Below are 19,918 nucleotides of genomic sequence, written 5' to 3'. Positions count from 1 at the left end.
CACACTCAGTACCCACATATCCTAGGACTTGGTCTCTGCTCCTAGAGCTCTGTCAAATTAATAGGACTAATTGAGAATGTCTTCCCACAATGAAGTTATATTCCTGGGGAGAGGAGGCAATTTCACAGGCTAAACACACACACACACACACACACACACACACACACACACCTCAAAAGATGAGAGCTAAATGGAATCCAGCGACAAGAAAAGTCGCCCAAGATTACAAGAGGACTTGGGCTAAGCTGGGGACTCCCTTGATGGGACTAAGTTGCACAGTGATGGTCCCATCCAGTCAAGACATACGGAGAGGGCGTTTAGTACTCTGTGCTATGACAGAACTCACACAACTCATGTGTGCACGGTATCTGCAGAGGAAACAGAGGACAGGTGAGGCTCAGGGCCCAGGCTGAGGGAGGTCCATATCCAGGCCTCTGGTTCTCAGCTGAAGCCCTCACTTGGATTTCCTACTCCACAACACACTGGACACTGCACAAAAGTTTACACCTGGCTTTTTTTTTTTTTTTTTTTTTTTTTTTTACGCCTTACTATTACGTTTAAAGGTAACTGAGTATTGAATGTGTTGTGCACATCTCCTCAAATGTTGCCCATCTATCCACAATGGTGAGCAGAGGTTTTAGTGCTCACCAACGTCCGCGGGAGTACTCCGTCTCTTCTCCAACACTAATGGCCGAAACGCACTTATGAACTGTGCTTGTTAACCAAATAAAGATATTCCAGGAGACAAGAATGATCCCTAATATGAGGTGTCCTTGGGCTGGAGCCCACTTATCCAGGCCTCATCTCCTCCTCCTGACACAGAAGTGCCTTCATTAGCAAAGCAAAGAAAGAGTCATTGTGGTGATGTAATTTCCAGACCACCCCCACGCAGACAATAAAATTGGAGTTTGAGAGAAGCTTGGTGAAATCAGAGCTCAGAAATCATAGAAGGGCTCCGAGGGCCCCCAGAGGTTATTCAAGTCTAATCCCCTAATTTTAGAAATGGGCAAACACCACCAGAAAAAGAGAAGCAATGTTAACTGTGATTACGCAACCAGTTAGAAAGGACAATTTTTTCACAAAGGTAAATATGCGGGAATTCATCCCACAAAGCCTAATACTGATGTGTGTTAACTACCCAGGATGCAGGGCTACCGAGAGAAGACTCCTGCAGTGGGTTGCACACAAAGACACATAGGGGGCTAAACACAATGTACCTGGTGTTACAATAGACTAGCAGGCCAGAGGTGCACACAGAAGGAAGCGTCCCGTCATCTTCCGAGTGCTCTAAGGGACGTGCAGAAGGGAAATCATCTGAACGTTGTGTGGTTTGTTTATTTTCATATAGCCTAGGACAGTCTTGAATTTGCTATGTAGCAGAGGGTGACCTTGAACTTCTGGGCCTGTTGCTTCCACCTCCCAAATGCTGGAATTACAGGCCCACGCCAGGCCTGGTCTACATGCCTGGAGATTGAACCTGGGGAGGGCTTCATGTATGCCAGGCAAGCACGCTACCAACTGAGTTATGTTCTCAGCCCCTTGGGTTGGGTATTTATTTGTTTGTTTGTTTGTTTGTTTATTTATTTATTTTAAGATTTACTTACTATGTATGCAATGTTATGTCTGTATGTATAGCTACACAGCCAGGAGAGGGCACCAGATCTCATTGTAGATGGTTGTGAGCCACCATGGGGTTGCTGGGAATTGAACTCAGGACCTCTGGAAGAGCAGTCAGTGCTCCTAACCCTCGGAGCCATCTCTCTAGCCCCCTTGGGTTGGGTCTTACAGAAGAAATAGAGTTTATTGGATAGAGAAGGTCTTTTTAGAAATGTCAGATAGTAGCCAGGCATGATGGCGCACCCCTTTGATCCCAGCACTCAGGGAGGCAGAGGCAGGTGGAATACAGAGTTCGAGGCCAGCCTGGTCTACAAGAGTCCAGGACAGCCAGGGCTACACAGAGAAACCCTGTCTTGAAAAACCAAAACACCAAACCAAAGAAATGAACAAACAAGAAGGAAGTGTCAAATAGTGCATGAACAGGGAAGAAGAATACAGCATTTTGGTTGTGAGCCTACATAGTTGAACCATCTCTTCAGCCCAAAAGTAAGAACACAAGAAAGGACAGGATGTGTTTAGGGAACAAAGGGTGTCTGCTGTGATTAAAATGAAGATTTTGGGCTGGGCATGGTGGTGCACGCCTTTAATCCCAACACTTGGGAGGCAGAGAGACAAGCAGATCGCTGTGAGTTCGAGGCCAGCCTGGTCTACAAAATGAGTCCAAGACAGCCAAGACTACACAGAGAAACCCTGTCTCAAAAAACCAAAAAAAAAAAAGAAAGAAAATTTCTTAAAAGGGAATTAAATTGAGGCAGGACTAAACAAACAAAGCCAAAAATTAGGGGATAGCGAGGTGGTTTGGCGATCAGGAGCACTGGCTGAGCTCCCAGAGTGCTCAGGCTTGGTTCCCAGCACTCACATGGAGGCTTGCAACCACCTGGAACTCTAGTTCAAGAGGATCCAAGCCACTCTTCTGACCTTCTGGGCACCAGGCACGCACACGTACATGCTGCACACATGTCCGTGCCAACAAAACACTCACAAACATAAGTAAAAAGAAAGAGAGGAAATTAGACAACGTATTTTCAGGCATGGGGGCCCACATCTGCCATCCCAGCACATGGTAGGCAAAGACAGGAGGGTCACCCAAAGTTCCAAGCCAGCCAAAAGTTATACGATGAGCCCTTGTTTCAAAAACCCAAAACCAAACTAAAAGAAAACAGCATATTGGCCAAAGGATAGAGAAAGGAGAAAAATGGATCAGAGATAGACTAGTGGAGTGTACACCGCAATACAAAAAAAAAAAAAAAAAAAAAAAAAAAAAGGTAAACAATTAGCCTAAAATAAATCAAATGACCTTTGCAGCCTGAGTGAAAGCCATGGTGTTTAGAAGGAAGGGTCAGGTCAGCTGGACTTCATGAGAGACGCTGGGCCTGGGCTACCACTACCCACCCTCCACACAGCTTAATATCTATTTGGCACAGCCTTAGTGCGGAGAAAGCATTTGGGTTTGTTTGTTTGTTTGTTTGTTTGTTTTAATGACTATAAAAGAAGGTGAAAATTATGCAAGCTTCGGGTCCAGTGCCAATATTTGCTGTCTGACCCTTACAAAACGTCACTGACTTCTGAGATAGGAAGTCCCCAACACATTGTAGCTCTCGGTGGCCGATGAACGATGATGAAGTGGACATACATTGGTGACAAGTAGAAGAAATAATTTCGCTGATGGCCTGTCAACTTGGGAATCTCATGAAATATCCAAGTGGGAAGATGTATTAGGAACAGGGGTGAAAGATCAGGGCTTGAGATATGTGAGAGTCACCAATGGGCAGATGGTAGGTGAGGGAGCAGGTAGGATAACAGTGCATGGGGGATGGGGTGGGGGTAGAGGGGGGCAACGCCCCAGGATAGCAGGAAAGACTACTGCTCAGGAAAGCAGCTAGAGAAGGGATCGGAAAGACGGAGAGACACCAGGACCAAATTCAGAGAGAACCAGGTACCAGAGATAATTTAAGGACTCGAAGCTGAGCAATGCTGAATTATCTCCAGCAGGGCAGAATCGGTAAAGGAGGCCCCGACCTGGGGAGTCACTGTAATAGCAAATAAAACTGGCTCTCTGCTTAGGCACGGGATTCTCCATTCCCCTAGTTCTCCCCACTGCTCCTGACCTCTTCATTTTCAGTCTTTCTTGCTGGTTCTTCATCTCCCAGCTTCTGAATGCGGGGACGCCACAGGCCTCAGTCCTTGGACCTCTCCTCTTTTATAACCAGTCTTGACAATCTCATTCAGTCTCATGGATTTAGACACATGTGGTCACATCTCCACCTAGACCAGCAGTTCTCAACCTTCCTAATGCTGTGACCCTCATGTTGTGGTGACTCCCCCCCCCCCGCAACCATAAAATTATTTTCATGGATACTTCATAACTGTAATTTTGCTACTGTTATGAATTATAATGTAGATATTTTTGGATATAGAGGTTTAGCAAAGGGGTCGCAACCCCACACGTTGAGAACCCCTGACTTGGCCCTCTCCTTGACTCACAGGACAAACTCAAACCCAACGTCTCTACCTGGAAGTACAACAGGAACCATTACCTAGTCAAGACCAAAACCCAGAACCTTCCTTCCCTTCTTCCAGGTGGATCTGATCGCTGATCAAACCAACTCTATCTTTGCAGCTGTTCAAACCTAAAACTCAGTTGCTTGAGTTGACTCTCACCTTCCATCCAGCCTTTCAATAACTCCTTGCTGTATCTTCAGAAAATACCCAGAATTGAGCCCTAAACACACACACACTGTTACCTGGATCACCCTAGAGGCCTCCTGACTCATCCCCCTGCCTCTGTTGCTGCTCCTCAGTCACTTAATATTACTAATGACTGCTATGGACATAGGAGGGAAGCCATGATCTTCTGTGTGAACCTCCCCAAACCTTCCTGACTCACTCTGAGCAGAGGCCCGAGCCTCACAACGACAGGACTGGGAATGCCATCAGATCCCCATCGCAAAGCAGAAACCAGCTGAGTTGTAATTTCTGAGCACAGGCTCAGGTTGAAAGCTGACATGTAACATCTTGGGAACAGGATAGGACTTGCAAGAAAAGGTCACTTAGCCTTTCCTTCAAGGTCCCCAGGGGCTTCATACAGTCAGTAGCTACTTAAAGATGCTGTAGAGAAGGTTCTGCTGCCCACAATGAAGACGATTTCAAACTTCAAAGACTCTCCAAAAGTAACTTGTCAGTGTCAACAGCTACTGCCCCTTGTGCCTTGTGGTAGTATGGCATAGCCTGTCTGGTAAACTTCACACCTTCCAGGGGGAAGTGGGGAGCTGGGAGACTATGGTGAAGCCCTTGCCTCACACGCACAAGGCACATGATCAAGGCACTGCAAAAACTAACGAACTAAAGGGAATTTTAGTTTCCTAGTAAGGATGATGAAAGAGATACTTAGATACTTTAAGGAACTTGTCCTATGCCACAGACATTAAAAGAGGATAGGACAGAAGTCAAACATTCAACTGTAAGCTATGAAAGACATTTTAAACTCATGTCTTGTTTATCTAACAATGTTTTTTTGTTTTATATACATACATATAAATTTTTGTTTTATATACATATATTTACATACATATATTTTTTTCTGCATGCAACATGTGTGCCTGGTGCTTGCAGAAGCCAAGAAGAGGGCATTAGATCCCCTAGAACTAGAGTTACAGGTGGTTGTGAATCACTCTGAGAGTGTTAAGAATCAAACCCTGGCCCTCTAAAAGAACAGCAGTCCTCTTAACCACTGAACCATCTCTGCAGCCCCTTGTCTGTTTTATTATTTTTCTTATTAAAAAAAAAAAAAAACTGAGGGGCCTGGAGAGATGGCTCAGAGGTTAAGAGCACTAATTGCTCTTCCAGAGGTCATGAGTTCAATTCCCAGCAACCACACGGTGGCTCACAACCATCTACACTGTGATCTGGTACCCTCTTCTGGCCTGCAGGTGTGCATGCAGACAGAGCACTGTATATATACATAATAAATAAATAAATCTTTTTTTTTTTTAAACCGAAACAACAACACAAGAATGGCTGAGTATGGTGGTACACTCCTATAATCCTAGACCTTGGGAGGAGGAGGCAGAAGGGTCAGGGGTTCAAGTTCATCTTCAGCTATATAGGGAGTTAAAGGCTAGCCTGAGCTACACGAGAACCTGCCCCAAAAAACCAAACACATTAGGCTGGAACCCCAGCCTAGTAACAGCTAATAATAGCCTAATCGCTTGGTGATAGAGCACTAGTCTTGAATGCAGGGGACCTTAGGTTTGATCTCTGGATCTGCCAAAACAAAACACACAAACAATAAAACTCACACAGGTAAACTTTCTCCGTGTCTTCTAGATAAAACATCCTATGATGTATGTACTATGTATCCTTAGGATAACATTTTTATAGAAATTATTGGCCTACACATTCCAACACACGTCATATCTTTCGAACCTTTGTGTCTTACGTAGAGATTTGTGGGACAGAGCAGGTATCAAATGACGAAGAGTGGTCCCCAGGAGAAGTCCATGCTGAAGCTCTAGGACAGTTGGTCAGCATTTCAGTACACATGACCCCAAAGGGTCACGAAGAAGGAGAGGGAAGTAGACTCTCCACAGCAAAAAGTTGTGAGCTCACACTTGATGTAGAACAAGACCCAGCCCAACATTACTAAGCTTGAGGGCTGCTGGGCCATAGACACACACTCACCAACAACAGTCATTTTCGTGCCAGCCTCAAGCTGTGTTTGACTACAACTGCCCCAGGCAACAGGAAGCAGCTGGGGTGGGCGTTGGCCAGCGCTGTCAGAAGCCATGTGCGTTCCTATTGACCCACTTAGGGCCCTTGGATTCACTGATGGACTGAGCAGAACTGGAGGTCTATAGTTTACAGAAATACAAGTAAGACCAGGCGCTTTGTTTCAAAAACCTCAACTGAGTAAGGAAGGGCGGGGCTTATGAGCCGCAAACAAGCTCAGTGAGAGACAGCGTGGTACAGGTGGCAGAGTGAAGTGGCCCTGTGGCTGATTACTGGGACACTATGTTTCTACTAGAAACAGGGAGAGAACTGTGATGGGGTCCATCAGGCCCAATTCACCCCTACCCTCATCCCCCACCCCCTACTGCCACCCCTACCCGCATCTTCTCTCCTCTGGAACTCATCGGCTGCTGAATATGTAAGAGCCAGCCCTCACATTCTGTGTCCTTCAGTCTTCTGGCCCGGGTGGCAGCCCTTTCTGTTCAAGTACAAGAAAGACCATGAGTCCTTGCTCCACTCTCTCCTCTTCTGTCTGCACATTCCTAACAGTAGCTGTCCCTAATGACTACAGTTCCTGTCTGAAGCTCTCGTAAGCTGGCTGGAACTCCTGCCTAGAACCCTGCTTACTCAAGAGGCTGAGGTAGAAGGATTAAAAAAAAAAAAAATCAAGGCCAGCCTTAAGTGAAATCTAGTTTCAAAATAAAAATAAGTAAAGAGAGAGCGAGGAGGTGTAGGGAGATGACTCAATAAAGAGTGTACCACACACACATGACAACCCAAGCTCAGACCTGCACCACCCACTTAAAAAGCAGGGCACACCAGCGTGCACCTGCAATCCCACCGTTAGGGAGGCAGAGGCAGAGGATCCCTGGGCTTGGTGCCAGCTAGTCTACCCTAACCAGTGAGTGTCAGGCTCATTGAGAGAAGAGATTTGTTTTTAAAAAGTAAAGTAAAAGGCTGTTGAGATGGCTTGGCTGGGAAAGGAGATGGTTCAGCAAGCCTGGTGACCTCCTGGTGACCTCCACATAGGCCCATGGCAGAGTGCTCCCCAATACACACGTCAGGAGAGCATACACTAATAAAAAATAAAGAAAGGTCTAGAGCAATTGAGGAAGACCTTCAACACTGGCCTCCGTCCTTCACACACTTGCAAATATAAATGTATTCCTATACATATACCGTATACATGTATAGGGCAGGGGGAGGGGACACGCTAGCCCACTGAGGATGTAGCTCGGTGGTACAGGCCTTGCTTAGCATGTACAAAGAAAGTCCTAAGTTGGAGTCCCAGCTCCACAAAAGGCAACCACAAAATCAAGAGTGAACTCTGAGGTTAAGAGAACTTGAAGTTCTTATGAAGAACCCAAGTTTGACTCTCAGCGCCCATGTGGTGGCTCATAACCCTCTGTAACTCCAGCTCTAGGGGATCTGATGCCCTCTTCTGGTCTGTATGGTCACCAAACACACATGTGGTACAGACATGCAAACAAAGCACTCACACACATACTTTTTTAATCAAGGAAAAAAAAAAAATCAGGCTCTAACTCCAAATGGGTTCCAGTTACCTTTCCTGCCCCTTTCTGTATGGGCATAGGTGTGTGTGTGTGTGTGTGTGTGTGTGTGTGTGTGTGTGTGTGTAAGCAACAGCTTTTCCCTATTACCAACCCTCCATCCTGTGGCCTTAGGCTACACACAGCCAAGGATGGCTAACAGTGCTGCCTGACACAAAAATCATAGAGATAACTCAATGATGGCTTTCAATCGTCAGCTTTGTAGGTGACATCATGTCACAACATGGGAATGTTAGCCCTGCCTGCTGTTGTAGCATCCCTTTTTGGCTCTGGCAATCTTGCCTGTGGCTCTGTAAATAACTGCGTCCTTTACTGCAACGCATGCTGCTTGTGTCACAGAAACCTGGCTGGGTGTCGAAGGAATGAAGAAAGAACAGACACACAGTCTCACTCATAGGGAAGCTGGGGTCAGGTGGGCCATGCGCACTCTGGCGGAGCAGACCCACCTATTCGGTAACTCAGAACTTCAGCTGGTTTTTATGGGCAGCACAGGGGGAGCGGCTGGCCAGGCTTGGTAGGAGGTGTGTGTAGGTGAGCAGTCTCAGGCTTCAGCATCCAGGAGGAAGAAGCTTTGGTTGTTAGTTTCCATACACACTGGCCAATTGCTCATAACATTCATACCTGTATATACTGCCAATATTTACACTCAGACCAGAAGATGGCTTTGCCGTCACTCTGAGCCTGACGTAGGGCTTTCCCATAGGTCCACGGCCTTGGTCCTTGGAGTGGCTGGGTTCATGCCAAACATCATACAAAAGCTCAAGGTTAGTCTGAGGAAAAGAAAAAGAACAAGAGGGGGGTACCGGGGCAGCAGACCCGGCTCCTCTCAACTCAGCGCCAGCACTGCCAAAAAAGAGAACGTTTTTAACCCCACAGCTGTTACTCACACACCTATCACCATACCGATTTTTGAAAAGCAACACTTCACTTCATACACCCAAAAACAAGTTGTAAACTCTGTCTATGGGACAAAGTATTTTACACAGGAACTATCCTGGAAACAAAACAAACAAACAAACAAAAACAGAAAACCAACCAACCAAACAAACAAAAAACCCAGAACTTCACTCCCACAGGATGTCATTCTCTCTGCTCCTTCATTAATTATTTTCCAAATCCCATCCAAGTTGACCTTCTGTTTTCTCAAGGCTCTGCTGAACGGAAAAGACAGGATGCCAGAGAGCCTTAAGATCATGTCTCTGAGAACCAGCTGCATACAGGGACAGAGAATCCTGGGCTTGGTCAAGAGAAGACTCCAGAAAGTAGGACAGTCGATTTCAAAAGGGTCAATGCCACATCAGACTCCAAGGGTCTGCATCGGGCACAGGCTGATCATCTTTGGGCTAACATAAACCTTTCTCCTAGTTGGTAACAGTGGTCTGAGCGCTGTTGGCCAGTTACGAGCCTCAGTAACTCTGAGCTGCCATTCACCAGGTGGATGCACCAATATCAGAAACACAAGCTAGGAAAAGGAGCTCCCAACCTAGGATCTCACGATCACTCACGCACTGTACATAGATCAATCAATGGTTTACCAGAACAGCTGCCCATAATTTCTACTTCTGTGGTATCAGAGACCAGCGGCCAACTGTGGTTGCAAAATGCTGAATGGAAAATTCCAGAAGTTTTATGGTGCACACCATGCTGACTAGCATGATGAACTTTTGCCTCATTCCACACCTTCCAGCCAGGCATAGGAGTCCTGTGGAACCACATTGTATATGCTACTAGGCATTGGTAACTTTGTAGCCATCTTTGTTATTGGTTCAAGGATCAGCCTGGCTGTCCCAACACTGCAATGCCTGTAATACTGAGTGCAACCTACCGGTTACTTCCCTGCCACCTTTATGAAGGATCCAAATCATCACTCTGGAATGGCAAGTCCCTTTACCCACTGAGCCACCCCAACTTCCTCCTTCCTCATGTTAACCTCTTACTGTGCCTAGCACACAGGTTAAACTTTACCATAGATACACAAGAAAAAGCGTGCTATATATCAGGCCCACAGTATTGACCATTTGCTGAGCATCTTGGAGCAATTCCCCCAGAGAGAAGGGGGAACTGGGTATAAGAGTAAGGGGGAGCACTCATGCCGCAATCTAGACCGAAGACACTTAGCTCACGCATTGATTTGCTAATTAAGTGCCAAAGTGGTTTCCAGACTTCAAGAGACTAAGAACATGAGACTCTTCCTAGTCCATCATCACCTCTGACCCACTAAGCAGTCTCCTGAAATGATCTGGGGGGCTTGGGCTATCACACAGTGGGAGAGTGCCTGCCTAATATCACTGAGGCCCTAAGATCAACCTCCAGTAGCATACCAATGATCAATCAATCAACAGTAAATGAGGCAGGCCTGGAATCCCAACTACTTTGGAAGCCGAGGCAGGAGGACCACACAGACTAAGCTCAAGGTTAGTCTGAGAAACAGAAAAGGAACAAGAGGGTGGTACCGGGGCAGCAGACCCGGCTCCTCTCAACTCAACGCCAGCACTACCAAAAAGAAAACATTTTTAACCCTACAGCTTTTACTCACACACCTATCATCGTACTGATTTTTAGCCAGGCCACCCCAGCACTTGGGAGGCAGAGGCAAGCAGATCACTGTGAGTTCGAGGCCAGCCTGGTCTACAAAGCAAGTTCAGACAGCCAAGCCAACACAGAGAAACCCTGTCAAAAACAAACAAACAAAACAAACTGATTTTTGAGAAGCAACACTTCATTTTATACACCCCAAAGCAGTTGCAAACTCTCTGCCTATGGAAAAAAGTATTTTACACAGAAACTATCCTGGGGGGGGGGGGGGAACACCGAGATTGCTCCTGTTCATCCTGCTGAGAAAAAGAAAGTGATTTAAAAAAAAAAAGCTTGGAATGGAATGTTTGGGTTCACAGCAGGGTCACGGCCCTTAGGTGTAGTGAGTTTATCCCCCACCCCCTCTCGCCCCATCTCGTCCCGTCCTTCTCTCATCCAGTCAACTAACATTTTATACAAATCAGTACTGTCCATACAAGCCCAGGGACCCGCGAGAGATCCAAGGAAGCCAGCGCCGCAGCAGTAAAGGACCTGAAGGCGCCCGGGAAACGACGGCGCTGCAAAGACCAATGAAGGCTGAGAGCGGGGTTGTGACGGCGCCCATGAAAACTTTGCTGCAGAAACTTGGCAAATGCCAGCCCTCGGGCGCGCAGAGGGCGGGGACAGCGGCCTAGCGGAGGGTGCAGGGGACTGGCTGGGCCTCCGCTCTGGGACAACAGCCACCCGAAGCCTAGGCTATGCCTGTAGCCCAGCGATGACACCGACCCAGTCGGGGCCTGGCAGGCGACGCCGGGACGTTACAAGGTGCGCCCGGGCACTGCCAGGGGTCCCCTCCACCCCTTGGCTCCTGGGTCCCCACAGCGCCGGCGGCGGCCTCGGCTGTTCCTACCTTCCTTGGCTTTCTTCCTCCGGGCCAGGGTCCCTCCGAGTTTCCCCAAGAACGAGTCATCCTTCTTGCGGGACGGAGGCGACTTGGGGGTGGGAGATTTGGGAACTGAGGGCGACTTCTGCGGGGATGTGGCCATGGCGGCAGGACCCGGAGCTGGAGCTGGAGCTGGGCGGCCACGGCGGGCGGCGGCGGCGGGACTGAGGCTGCGGCTTTCCAAACGGAAGCGGAATTATTCCAGGCATTTGAGGCAGCTCGCTTGCCTTTCCCGTCCCTCGCTCCCTCCCTCGCGCCGCCCTCCGCCCTGCAAGGAGCTGCTGCGCCTGGGGGCCCCTGCGCCCGGGGCTGCCCCGGCTGCAAGGATGCCCTGGCCTGCTGCTTGCTGGGGGCTATGAACGCAGGGGCACGTGCATGCTAGGGGGATGTGAGGCCTAATCTGGAGCCTGGAAGCTTTCACTTCTCCCCTACTTTACACACACACACACACACACACACACACACACACAGCACAAGTCAGGATCTGCAGGGCATCAACCCTGCGATCTTCCTATTTGCCAGTTGCCTGGGTGCACTTGCTTTACCTACTGCATGGATGATCTCTCCATTGTTAGCATTCTAGTATCTTGTGCGCATAAAGAACTCAAGGAACCAAAATGGGCTCTGGTCCCAACAGACTTCCCCGTTCAACTTTTGCATCAATCTGCAGACTTCCACCTTCTCTCCACACTCAACTGGAGCTGGAAGTCCATGACAACAGAGGCCCAGCTCATGCTTGCAAGGCATTTGTTGGTCTGGCATTGTAACTGTATGGAAGGACAAGACCAGCTGTAGAAGGCACAACATGAACTCCCAGGAGACACTCATCCTAACCTACCTAGCCAAGAGCAATAGAGTTAGTTCCAGACTCCCTTGGCCTGACATTGGATCCATACAGGGCGGTTTTACAGACTGCCAGTGATGTCTAAGAGACCTACTTTTATTGTGCTTCTTTGGGCTCTTGTGTTTCACTCTCTCTTTCCCATACTTAGAGGGAGGGCACCTTGGCAGTTCATCAGCCAGAAGAGTTATGGGTTACGGAGTTACGGACTGTTTCCACAGCTCTTTCTCTGGCGAGGCATAAGCAAATATCTGCCCCTCCTTAACAGAACACTACCAACAAACTACAATTGCCGCTGAAGTCAAGCTTGGAGGGCCAACGAGTTCATCAGACTTAGTTACAGAGCCTGGGTGAAGGGTGTGGGTAGCCCCCGAAACAGCCGCACCCCTGCAAATTCCTACCCCAGCAAGGATGGCTTCTAACTGTATAAGTGGAAACCCTGTCAACTATTTTTCAACAGTCTGCCACTCTAGCACCCCACAGCCCACGTGGAATTAGGGCAGAGTTACTTATGCGGGTTGCAAGAGAGAGTAGGCAGACCTGAAGTGAGAATCCAGTAACTGTCCCTGCCCCATCCTTCTATAAGGGAGAGTCAATAAACAGGCTGGGTCCCTCATAAGTTCTCACCACTACTTAGATGAAGACAGTGGCTGCTATGCTCCAAGGAGGGTGCTCTACAACACGTGTACTACACACACTGATGGACTCCCGCTGTCCGGAAGGGAGCAAGGGCTTGAACTAAACTGGAGAAACCGTGGTCCAGCAGTTGGGCACTAGGTTGCTGATCACACAGCATCCTGGCAGGGGCATCTGTTTTCAGCCAGAGGCATGTCGATGAGTGACACGCATGTCGATGAGGGTGGGGCACGTGTGTCTTAACTTACTTCCTGTTGCTCCAGAGGAGAGCCAGAAGCAACTTGGGGAGGGAAGGGCTTATTTCACCCCTTGTGTTGTCTTCCATGGACGGAAGTCATGGCAGGAGTCTGGAGGCGGGGACTGAAAGCAGAGAGCGTGGAGAAAAGCTCTCTACTGCCTTGCTTCTCCTGCATTCCCTGCCTTCCTCACTTTGCTATTATTATATAGCCCAGGACCACCTGCCTAGGTGTGGCACATGGCAGAGTGAGATGGGCCCTCCCACATCAATCATTAATCAAGAAAGTGCCTCCCAGGCTTGCCTAGAGGCCAATCTGATAGGGGTATTCTCTCGCTTTTGGTCCCTTCTTCTTAGATGACTCTGGTCAGGTTGACCAAAAACTAAGCAACACAACATGCACTGGAAGGGACATAGGGACACAGGGCCTTCTCTCTCTCTCTCTCTCTCTCTCTCTCTCTCTCTCTCTCTCTCTCTCTCTCTCTCTCTCTTACACACACACACACACACACACACACTCAAGAGACACAATGAAGTTGTGCTTTGACTATACCACTAACCCTTCTTTTCCAGGATCTCAGACACAAGAAGACATTTTTCACATCTGCGGCGCTGTAAGCTCTGACTACGGTGTCAAATCCACACAGCTCAAAAGCCTGCTGAGTCTCCATCATGTCTTCCTCTACTAAACGAGGCAGTTGGAATGGAATAGTGATTCTTGAGTCTGACGGTGGCCTGGGGGAGCTGCAATATGCTACCGCCTTTTTAGAGTATTGACCAGAACTCAGAGGTTCTGACTCAATTAATGAGAAGTGAAATCAAAGAATAAGGATTGCTAAAACTTCACATCAGGTGATGTTCATATAAGTGGTCCACGTGTTGGTGCTGAGTATTTAAGGCTACGTCTGACTCTAACATTCTGTGAGTCTCTCATAAATTGTTGACAACTTTCTGTGTGCAGGGGAGATGCCCATAGCATCCTCAAGGTGATTCATGGAGATCTTTAAGTTGCCCATGTATGCGCTTATCTATATACAACCCTCTTGTTACTTTTTATGGCTTTCTTTATACTTTGAAAGCCACTCAGCAAACCTAAAAGGAAGGTCTATCTTGATGGTTGAGTGCTGCCTCCCAGAACACCAAACCAGCTGTGTTGCCAGCAAGGCTGAGCTTGTACATCGTCTCTATGGGGTATTGGAGTGGGATCAGATGTGGCTGCTGCTAAGGTTTCTGAATCTGGATGGAGACGTATTTCTCAGTGGTGCGTGCCTGTGTGTGTGTGTGTGTGTGTGTGTCTGTCTGTCTGTCTGTCTGTCTGTCTGTCTGTCTGTCTGCCCGTCTAGGGATCATAATGGAATGACTAGGATTGGAGAATGCATGTTGAGGCTTTTGGCATTTTGGACAGTAAATTGTCCATTGTCACCCCTATCAGCACAGGTCCCTTGCTTTGTCTCCCAACTTTATTCTCTTGAAGACTATCTCTGACTGAACCTGGAGCTTTGTGGGTGGCAGCAAACCCCACAATGCTCCTACTTCTGCCCTTACAGTGCTAGGGAGCACATGGCCACACTCAGCTTTAAAAGAAAATGTGTGGGGCTGTTTTCCCCGCATGCATGTATGGTACACTACAAGCATGCCTGGTACCCTTGGAGTCCAGAAGAGGGCATTGGATCCTCTGGAGCTAGAACTGTAGACAGTTCTGAGCTGCCACATGGGTGCCAGAAGTCAAACAAGCCCTCCTCTGGAAGAGCAGCCAGTGCTGTTAACTGTTGAGCCATCTCTCTTGCCCCACAAATCAGATTTTTATGTGGGTGCTGAGAATTTGAAGTCAGGTTCCAAGCTACCTCCTTAGCCTGATTAACTTTTTAAATGAAGTCATGGTCCTCTGGAGGATCTTTTCTGTGGGCCTCTTCTCTAGGTCTCTGAGTGGCCCATATTACTCAAAGATCCACAGGCCCTGAACCATCACCAAGCTTTTTTTTTTTTTTTTTTTTTTTTGAGTGGGGATCATATGTCTTGGTTGCTTGTGCTTCTCCCAGCCATGCTCTGTGTGGTCTTGTCCCCTGTATGTTCTAGAAGGTGATTCATGTAGTGGTAGATGACTTGGCTTTGAATCACTACACTGGCAGGATGTCTGTGAATGGATCCTGGAGTGATTTAGTCTCTCTGTGGCTCTCACCTCAGCCAGGTGTAGTGGTATACACCTCTAATCTCAGACTGGGACGAGGAGGCAGAGTTCTGAATTGCAAAGGCCATGATTTTACGTGGCTAATGGGAAATCCCAGAGAGGTGAGCCTGCAGATAACAGATGGTCCCCAGAGCCTCTACCACTTTCAGGAAGACAGCTGAGAAGTTTAGAGTGGCCATCCTCCTAAAGATAAGTAATGAAAAGGTATGGGTAGTACCAAGGTGGGGCCAGGGGTTGGTTAGAGCTCTAAAATAGTGACCATTCTAGTAGATGAAGGGAAAATAAAGATAATAATAATAATAATAATAATAATAATAATAATAATAATAATAATAATAATCCACAGAGAAAATCTGTTAATAACCAACTCAGGCTAAAATAGAGTGTACAGAAGGAAAGCCAACTTTTCTTTTATGTTGTGTTTTGCTTTTATTTTCCTAATCACCCATGGAAAGGTAATAATGCAAAGAAGGATGAGGAATGAAGGAGGGTTAGACCAAATACCCTCCTCCCAAGGCTCAGGGAACATCGCAGAAAAAGGGATGGAGAGATAGTACCAGCCAGAGGCCTGAGAGTATTAAAGCAAAACAGTGTTTTCTTGACATAGAGGCCTGCTGTACTCACAAGCTCACAGCAGCTTGGTTGCCTGCATGAGACAAATCATAGTCAGCTGCTGTGGACAATCGGAAGCCGCCCCATATTCCACGCCTGGGATTAAAACAAAAACGTATTTACATAACATAAATGGGTTTTTAAAGAAACCAATATTCTCACTACAAGCACCCACATAAAAGGCAGGGAATGGCTGTGCGCTGAGGCTGAAGGGACAGACAGGAAGATTTGAAGAGCTTGCTGACCAATTAGCCTAGCCAAGGCCCCAAGCATCCATTGCACTGAGGGACCCTCTTGCAAGGTGGTTAGGTGGAAAATGATAGAGGTAGATACATAGGTGTCCAAACTCTCACGTGCATGCATATCACACACACACACACACACACACACACACACACACACACACATACACGTACGTACGTACGCACGCACACACTCATTGCCACGCCTGGTGACCCAAGCTCCTGGTATCCCTGAGCTCCCGGTGTCCCTGAGCTCCTGGTGTCCCTGAGCTCCATGTGGTAGGAAGTTCTTCGCTCTCCACACTGGCACCATGAGGCTCGTACCCACCCACACCCACAATAATTAAAATTTAAAATGTAGTGAGTAAATAAAAAAAAGAGTAAGCTACAAATGGGTCTGGAAGCATAATAATCACACAAAATAACAAAAAAAGTCTTTGTAGGATTTAAAACGTATAAATCAAATTAAAATATACCAAAGAGGAAGCCTTGCTACTGGGAGGTGAATAAGCAGTATCGAATGTCTTCCGGTCCAGCCCTTTGTTGTGAAGAGGTAAAACAATACGGTTGACGTTAGAGCTCGAGCTCGACACGGCATCACCACCGGGAGGGCACTGGGAAGGGAGCGAAGGTTTAAGATAATGGGGAGAAAATTGGCATCTCGGAGCTCAGTTCAGACAGAGTTCATCAACTGCGTGCATAATCTCTACCTGTCACTTGGCTGTCATTTTTACGTTTACAGTGTTTTTCTTGTGCTTTACAATGTTCCTTTAAAACCTTCATAAGGTTGAAGGCTAGCTAGCCATCTCAAGACAGACTGTAATAAACCTCTAAAGGCCCATGCCAGGGGAAGGGTCCCCTACAAGTGAATGTTACAGTTTAGACACTGTCCCCCAGAGAGTTACACAGATGGGCTTTGGGGGGTATATGCTCCAGGTTCTTGAAACAGATGATGCTCTTAGCTACCCTTCAGGAGTCTCTCAATGAACTGCACACATACGGCACCAAGCTTTTGAGGACAGAAGGAAGCAGGTGTTGAGCCACTATAGGCCCAGTGAGGCAAGGTGAACACACGGATCCTGGCGGATATTGTGCGCATGTGGTCCATGTCACAGGCCATTGGGCTTCTCTCTTCTTGGTTTGCTTTATCATAGGGCCTCACGCTGTAGGCTGGACTGCCACCCCCTATCTGCTCTTCTCTCTCCTCTGCCCTTTCCCAGGTCACCATGACTTGGAACCAGGATTTCTCTGCTATGATAGTAACTCTTTCCTTCCATGTGCCATCTCCAGACTTGTGTGGCCAGCAAGAAAAAAGAGAGCCTGCCCCATTGTTTGCTGGGCTAAAGCTACTGAGAGCAGAGACACTGCCTTTCATGGAGGAAGGCCGGAAGTGTGTGTGAGATGGAACTAACCCTGCAGGTGGCTTCGCTGGGAAACCCTGAAGAGTGAGCCTGAAGTGTTGCTGACTAGCTGGCAAGGAGGGGGCTGGACAGCAGCTCATCAGAGGCCAGGACAGAGAGATGAGCCCAGAGCAGTCTATCTGCAAACCATTATCCAGGGGCAGTTCTGGAAGGAGAGCACCACGTGACCTGGCATCTGCCTATGTCTTCCTTACAGACAACTGCCCCTTCTGACCTGAGACTCGATGGGCCCATTTCTGGCTCTGCTGTTGGGCCTGAGCCACCGAATCCAGTTATAGAGTTCAATGCTGGCCCTTTGCACTTTTCAAAGTTTTTTTTTTCTTTTGAGAGTTATTTTTCTCTATGTATATGACTGTTTTCCTGCATGTATGTCTGTGCACCATGTGCATGCCAGATACCCATGGAGACCAGAAGAGGACATCAGACCCCGCTCCCCCCAACAGGAGTTACAGATGGTTGTTAGCTGGGTGCTGGGAATCAAACTCAGATCCTCTGCAAAAGTAGCAAGCGTCTTTAACTTCTGAGCTATCTTTCTAGCCCTCCCGTTCCCATTTTAAAACCGATGACTACATACAGCAGGAACCCTTGAGGGAGGGGAGGGGAGGGGAGGGGAGGGGGAGGACCCGCCCCATGTCACAGATGGAGACATCAGGGACACACCGAGTTTCTGGGGCATCCAGTGAGCGGCACTGAGCTGGAGGTAGAGTCCCGGCTTAGCGGCCTCTCCCTTAGGGCTGTGTTTAGAATGGATGTACACAGTGAGCTGCTGGATTGTTCCAAATTTACTCTACTCGGGTCTTTTTTGTTTACCCACACATGCATGCAAGTGCTGTATGCTCATATACCTGCGTGCACACCAAATTACTGTGGCCATATTGTCTATTGTCAATATAGAATGGGGAGGGGACTGGAGTCATGTGCCACCATGGCTCAACATCAGGCTATTGGCTCCTGTGTCTGTCGCACAGAACCATGGGGGCTTCTCCAATGACCAAGATCCCCCCTCATTCTGGAATGTCTTAACCCTCTATGCAGTTCCCTTAAAAGCCTGCAAGGGCCGCCTCCTCTCCCGCTCTCCCCAAACCCTCTCTCAGGTCCTCTCCTTTCACATTCCTCTGTGCCCTTTAGCACCAGGATGTGATCCTTTCTTTAAATTTTGTTTATTTATCATCGTGTGTGTATATGTGTGTGTGTGTATGCTTTGTGTGTGTGTGTGTGTGTGTGTGTGTGTGTGTGTGTGTGAGAGAGAGAGAGAGAGAGAGAGAGAGAGAGAGAGATCATGCAGCGATGCTTTCAGGAAAGGATGACACTGTGTCTTCCTCTAATACTTCCAGCCTCTTTCTCTTGAGACAGGATCTGTCATTGAACATGAAACATGCCCTTTGACTAGGTCAGCTGGGCAGTAAACCTGTCTCTCTCCCACAAGTGCAGCCATGCCTGGATTTTTCTTTCTCTTTTCTTTCTTTCTTTCTTTTTCTTTTTTTTTTAAGATTTATTTATAATTTGTGCAGTATTCTGCCCATATGTGTGTCCGCACTCCAGAAGAGGACACCAGATCCCACCACAGATGGTTGTGAGCCACCATGTGGTTGCTGGGAATTGAACTCGGAACCTCTGGAAGAACAGACAGTGCTCCTAACCTCTGAGCCACCTCTCCAGCCCATGCCTGGCTTTTTCATGGATGCTGGGACTACAAACCCAGGTCCTTAAGCCTCCACAGCAAGCACTCTTACCCACTGAGCCATCTGTTCAGCTCCTCCTCTCAATACCACACATAGTTTGTTGGAGACAGCATCCTTTGGTCCCATGCTGTCCTGGAACTTACATTATGACAGAGGCTGACTCTGAGTTCCTGGTCCCTCTGCTTCTACCCCCCACCCCCCAGGTATTGGGACCACAGTATGGCCCATCATGCCAGCCTAGGATGCGGTATGGTTCCAAGACACCTGCATCCTAACCCAGGTTCACAACTCTGTCGGCATGTGAGATAAACACGTGTCACCTCCTTAGCCTAGGAAGTAACATGACACTGTCCTCTACAGAGTCCATGCTAGAGAACAGCACAGTCCAGTTACAAAGAAAAGAAAACAAACAAACAAACAAAAATAGGGCATTGTATTTTAAGTGAGATCATGACTAATGTCAGGCTACATCTGTAGTTACCCTAGTTACAGCATGCAACTCATGACAAGCAGGTTGGACTTTGGTGAGGTGCAGCAGAGCTTGGTAACTTGATAGTTTTGGACCATCATTTGCACATTGGAACACACACACACACACACACACACACACACACAAAGAAGCACAAAATACTGGATCAAGTGTCAGCTTGGGCTGTGTTCCCAGATTTACCTTGACTGTGTGCTAGCA

General features: G+C 47.8%; 1 protein-coding gene across 1 annotated transcript in view; it reads right to left on the bottom strand.

Moving 5' to 3' along the window:
* The window catches only part of Parva (parvin alpha), a 143,586-nt gene extending 132,001 nt beyond the window's left edge, over positions 1-11,585 (bottom strand). Inside the window, exon 1 of the mRNA XM_051149238.1 lies at positions 11,341-11,585. Within this exon, the coding sequence (XP_051005195.1) occupies positions 11,341-11,476 (136 nt within the window). The 5' untranslated portion in view covers positions 11,477-11,585. The remainder of the gene's footprint in view (positions 1-11,340) is intronic.
* Positions 11,586-19,918: the final 8,333 nt, after the last annotated feature.

The sequence above is a fragment of the Acomys russatus genome, chromosome 7, assembly GCF_903995435.1.
Source record: "Acomys russatus chromosome 7, mAcoRus1.1, whole genome shotgun sequence".
Classification (NCBI taxonomy): Eukaryota; Metazoa; Chordata; class Mammalia; order Rodentia; family Muridae; genus Acomys; species Acomys russatus.
Note: the sequence above shows the minus strand (reverse complement) of the source record. Positions and strands in the feature narration are given on the sequence as shown.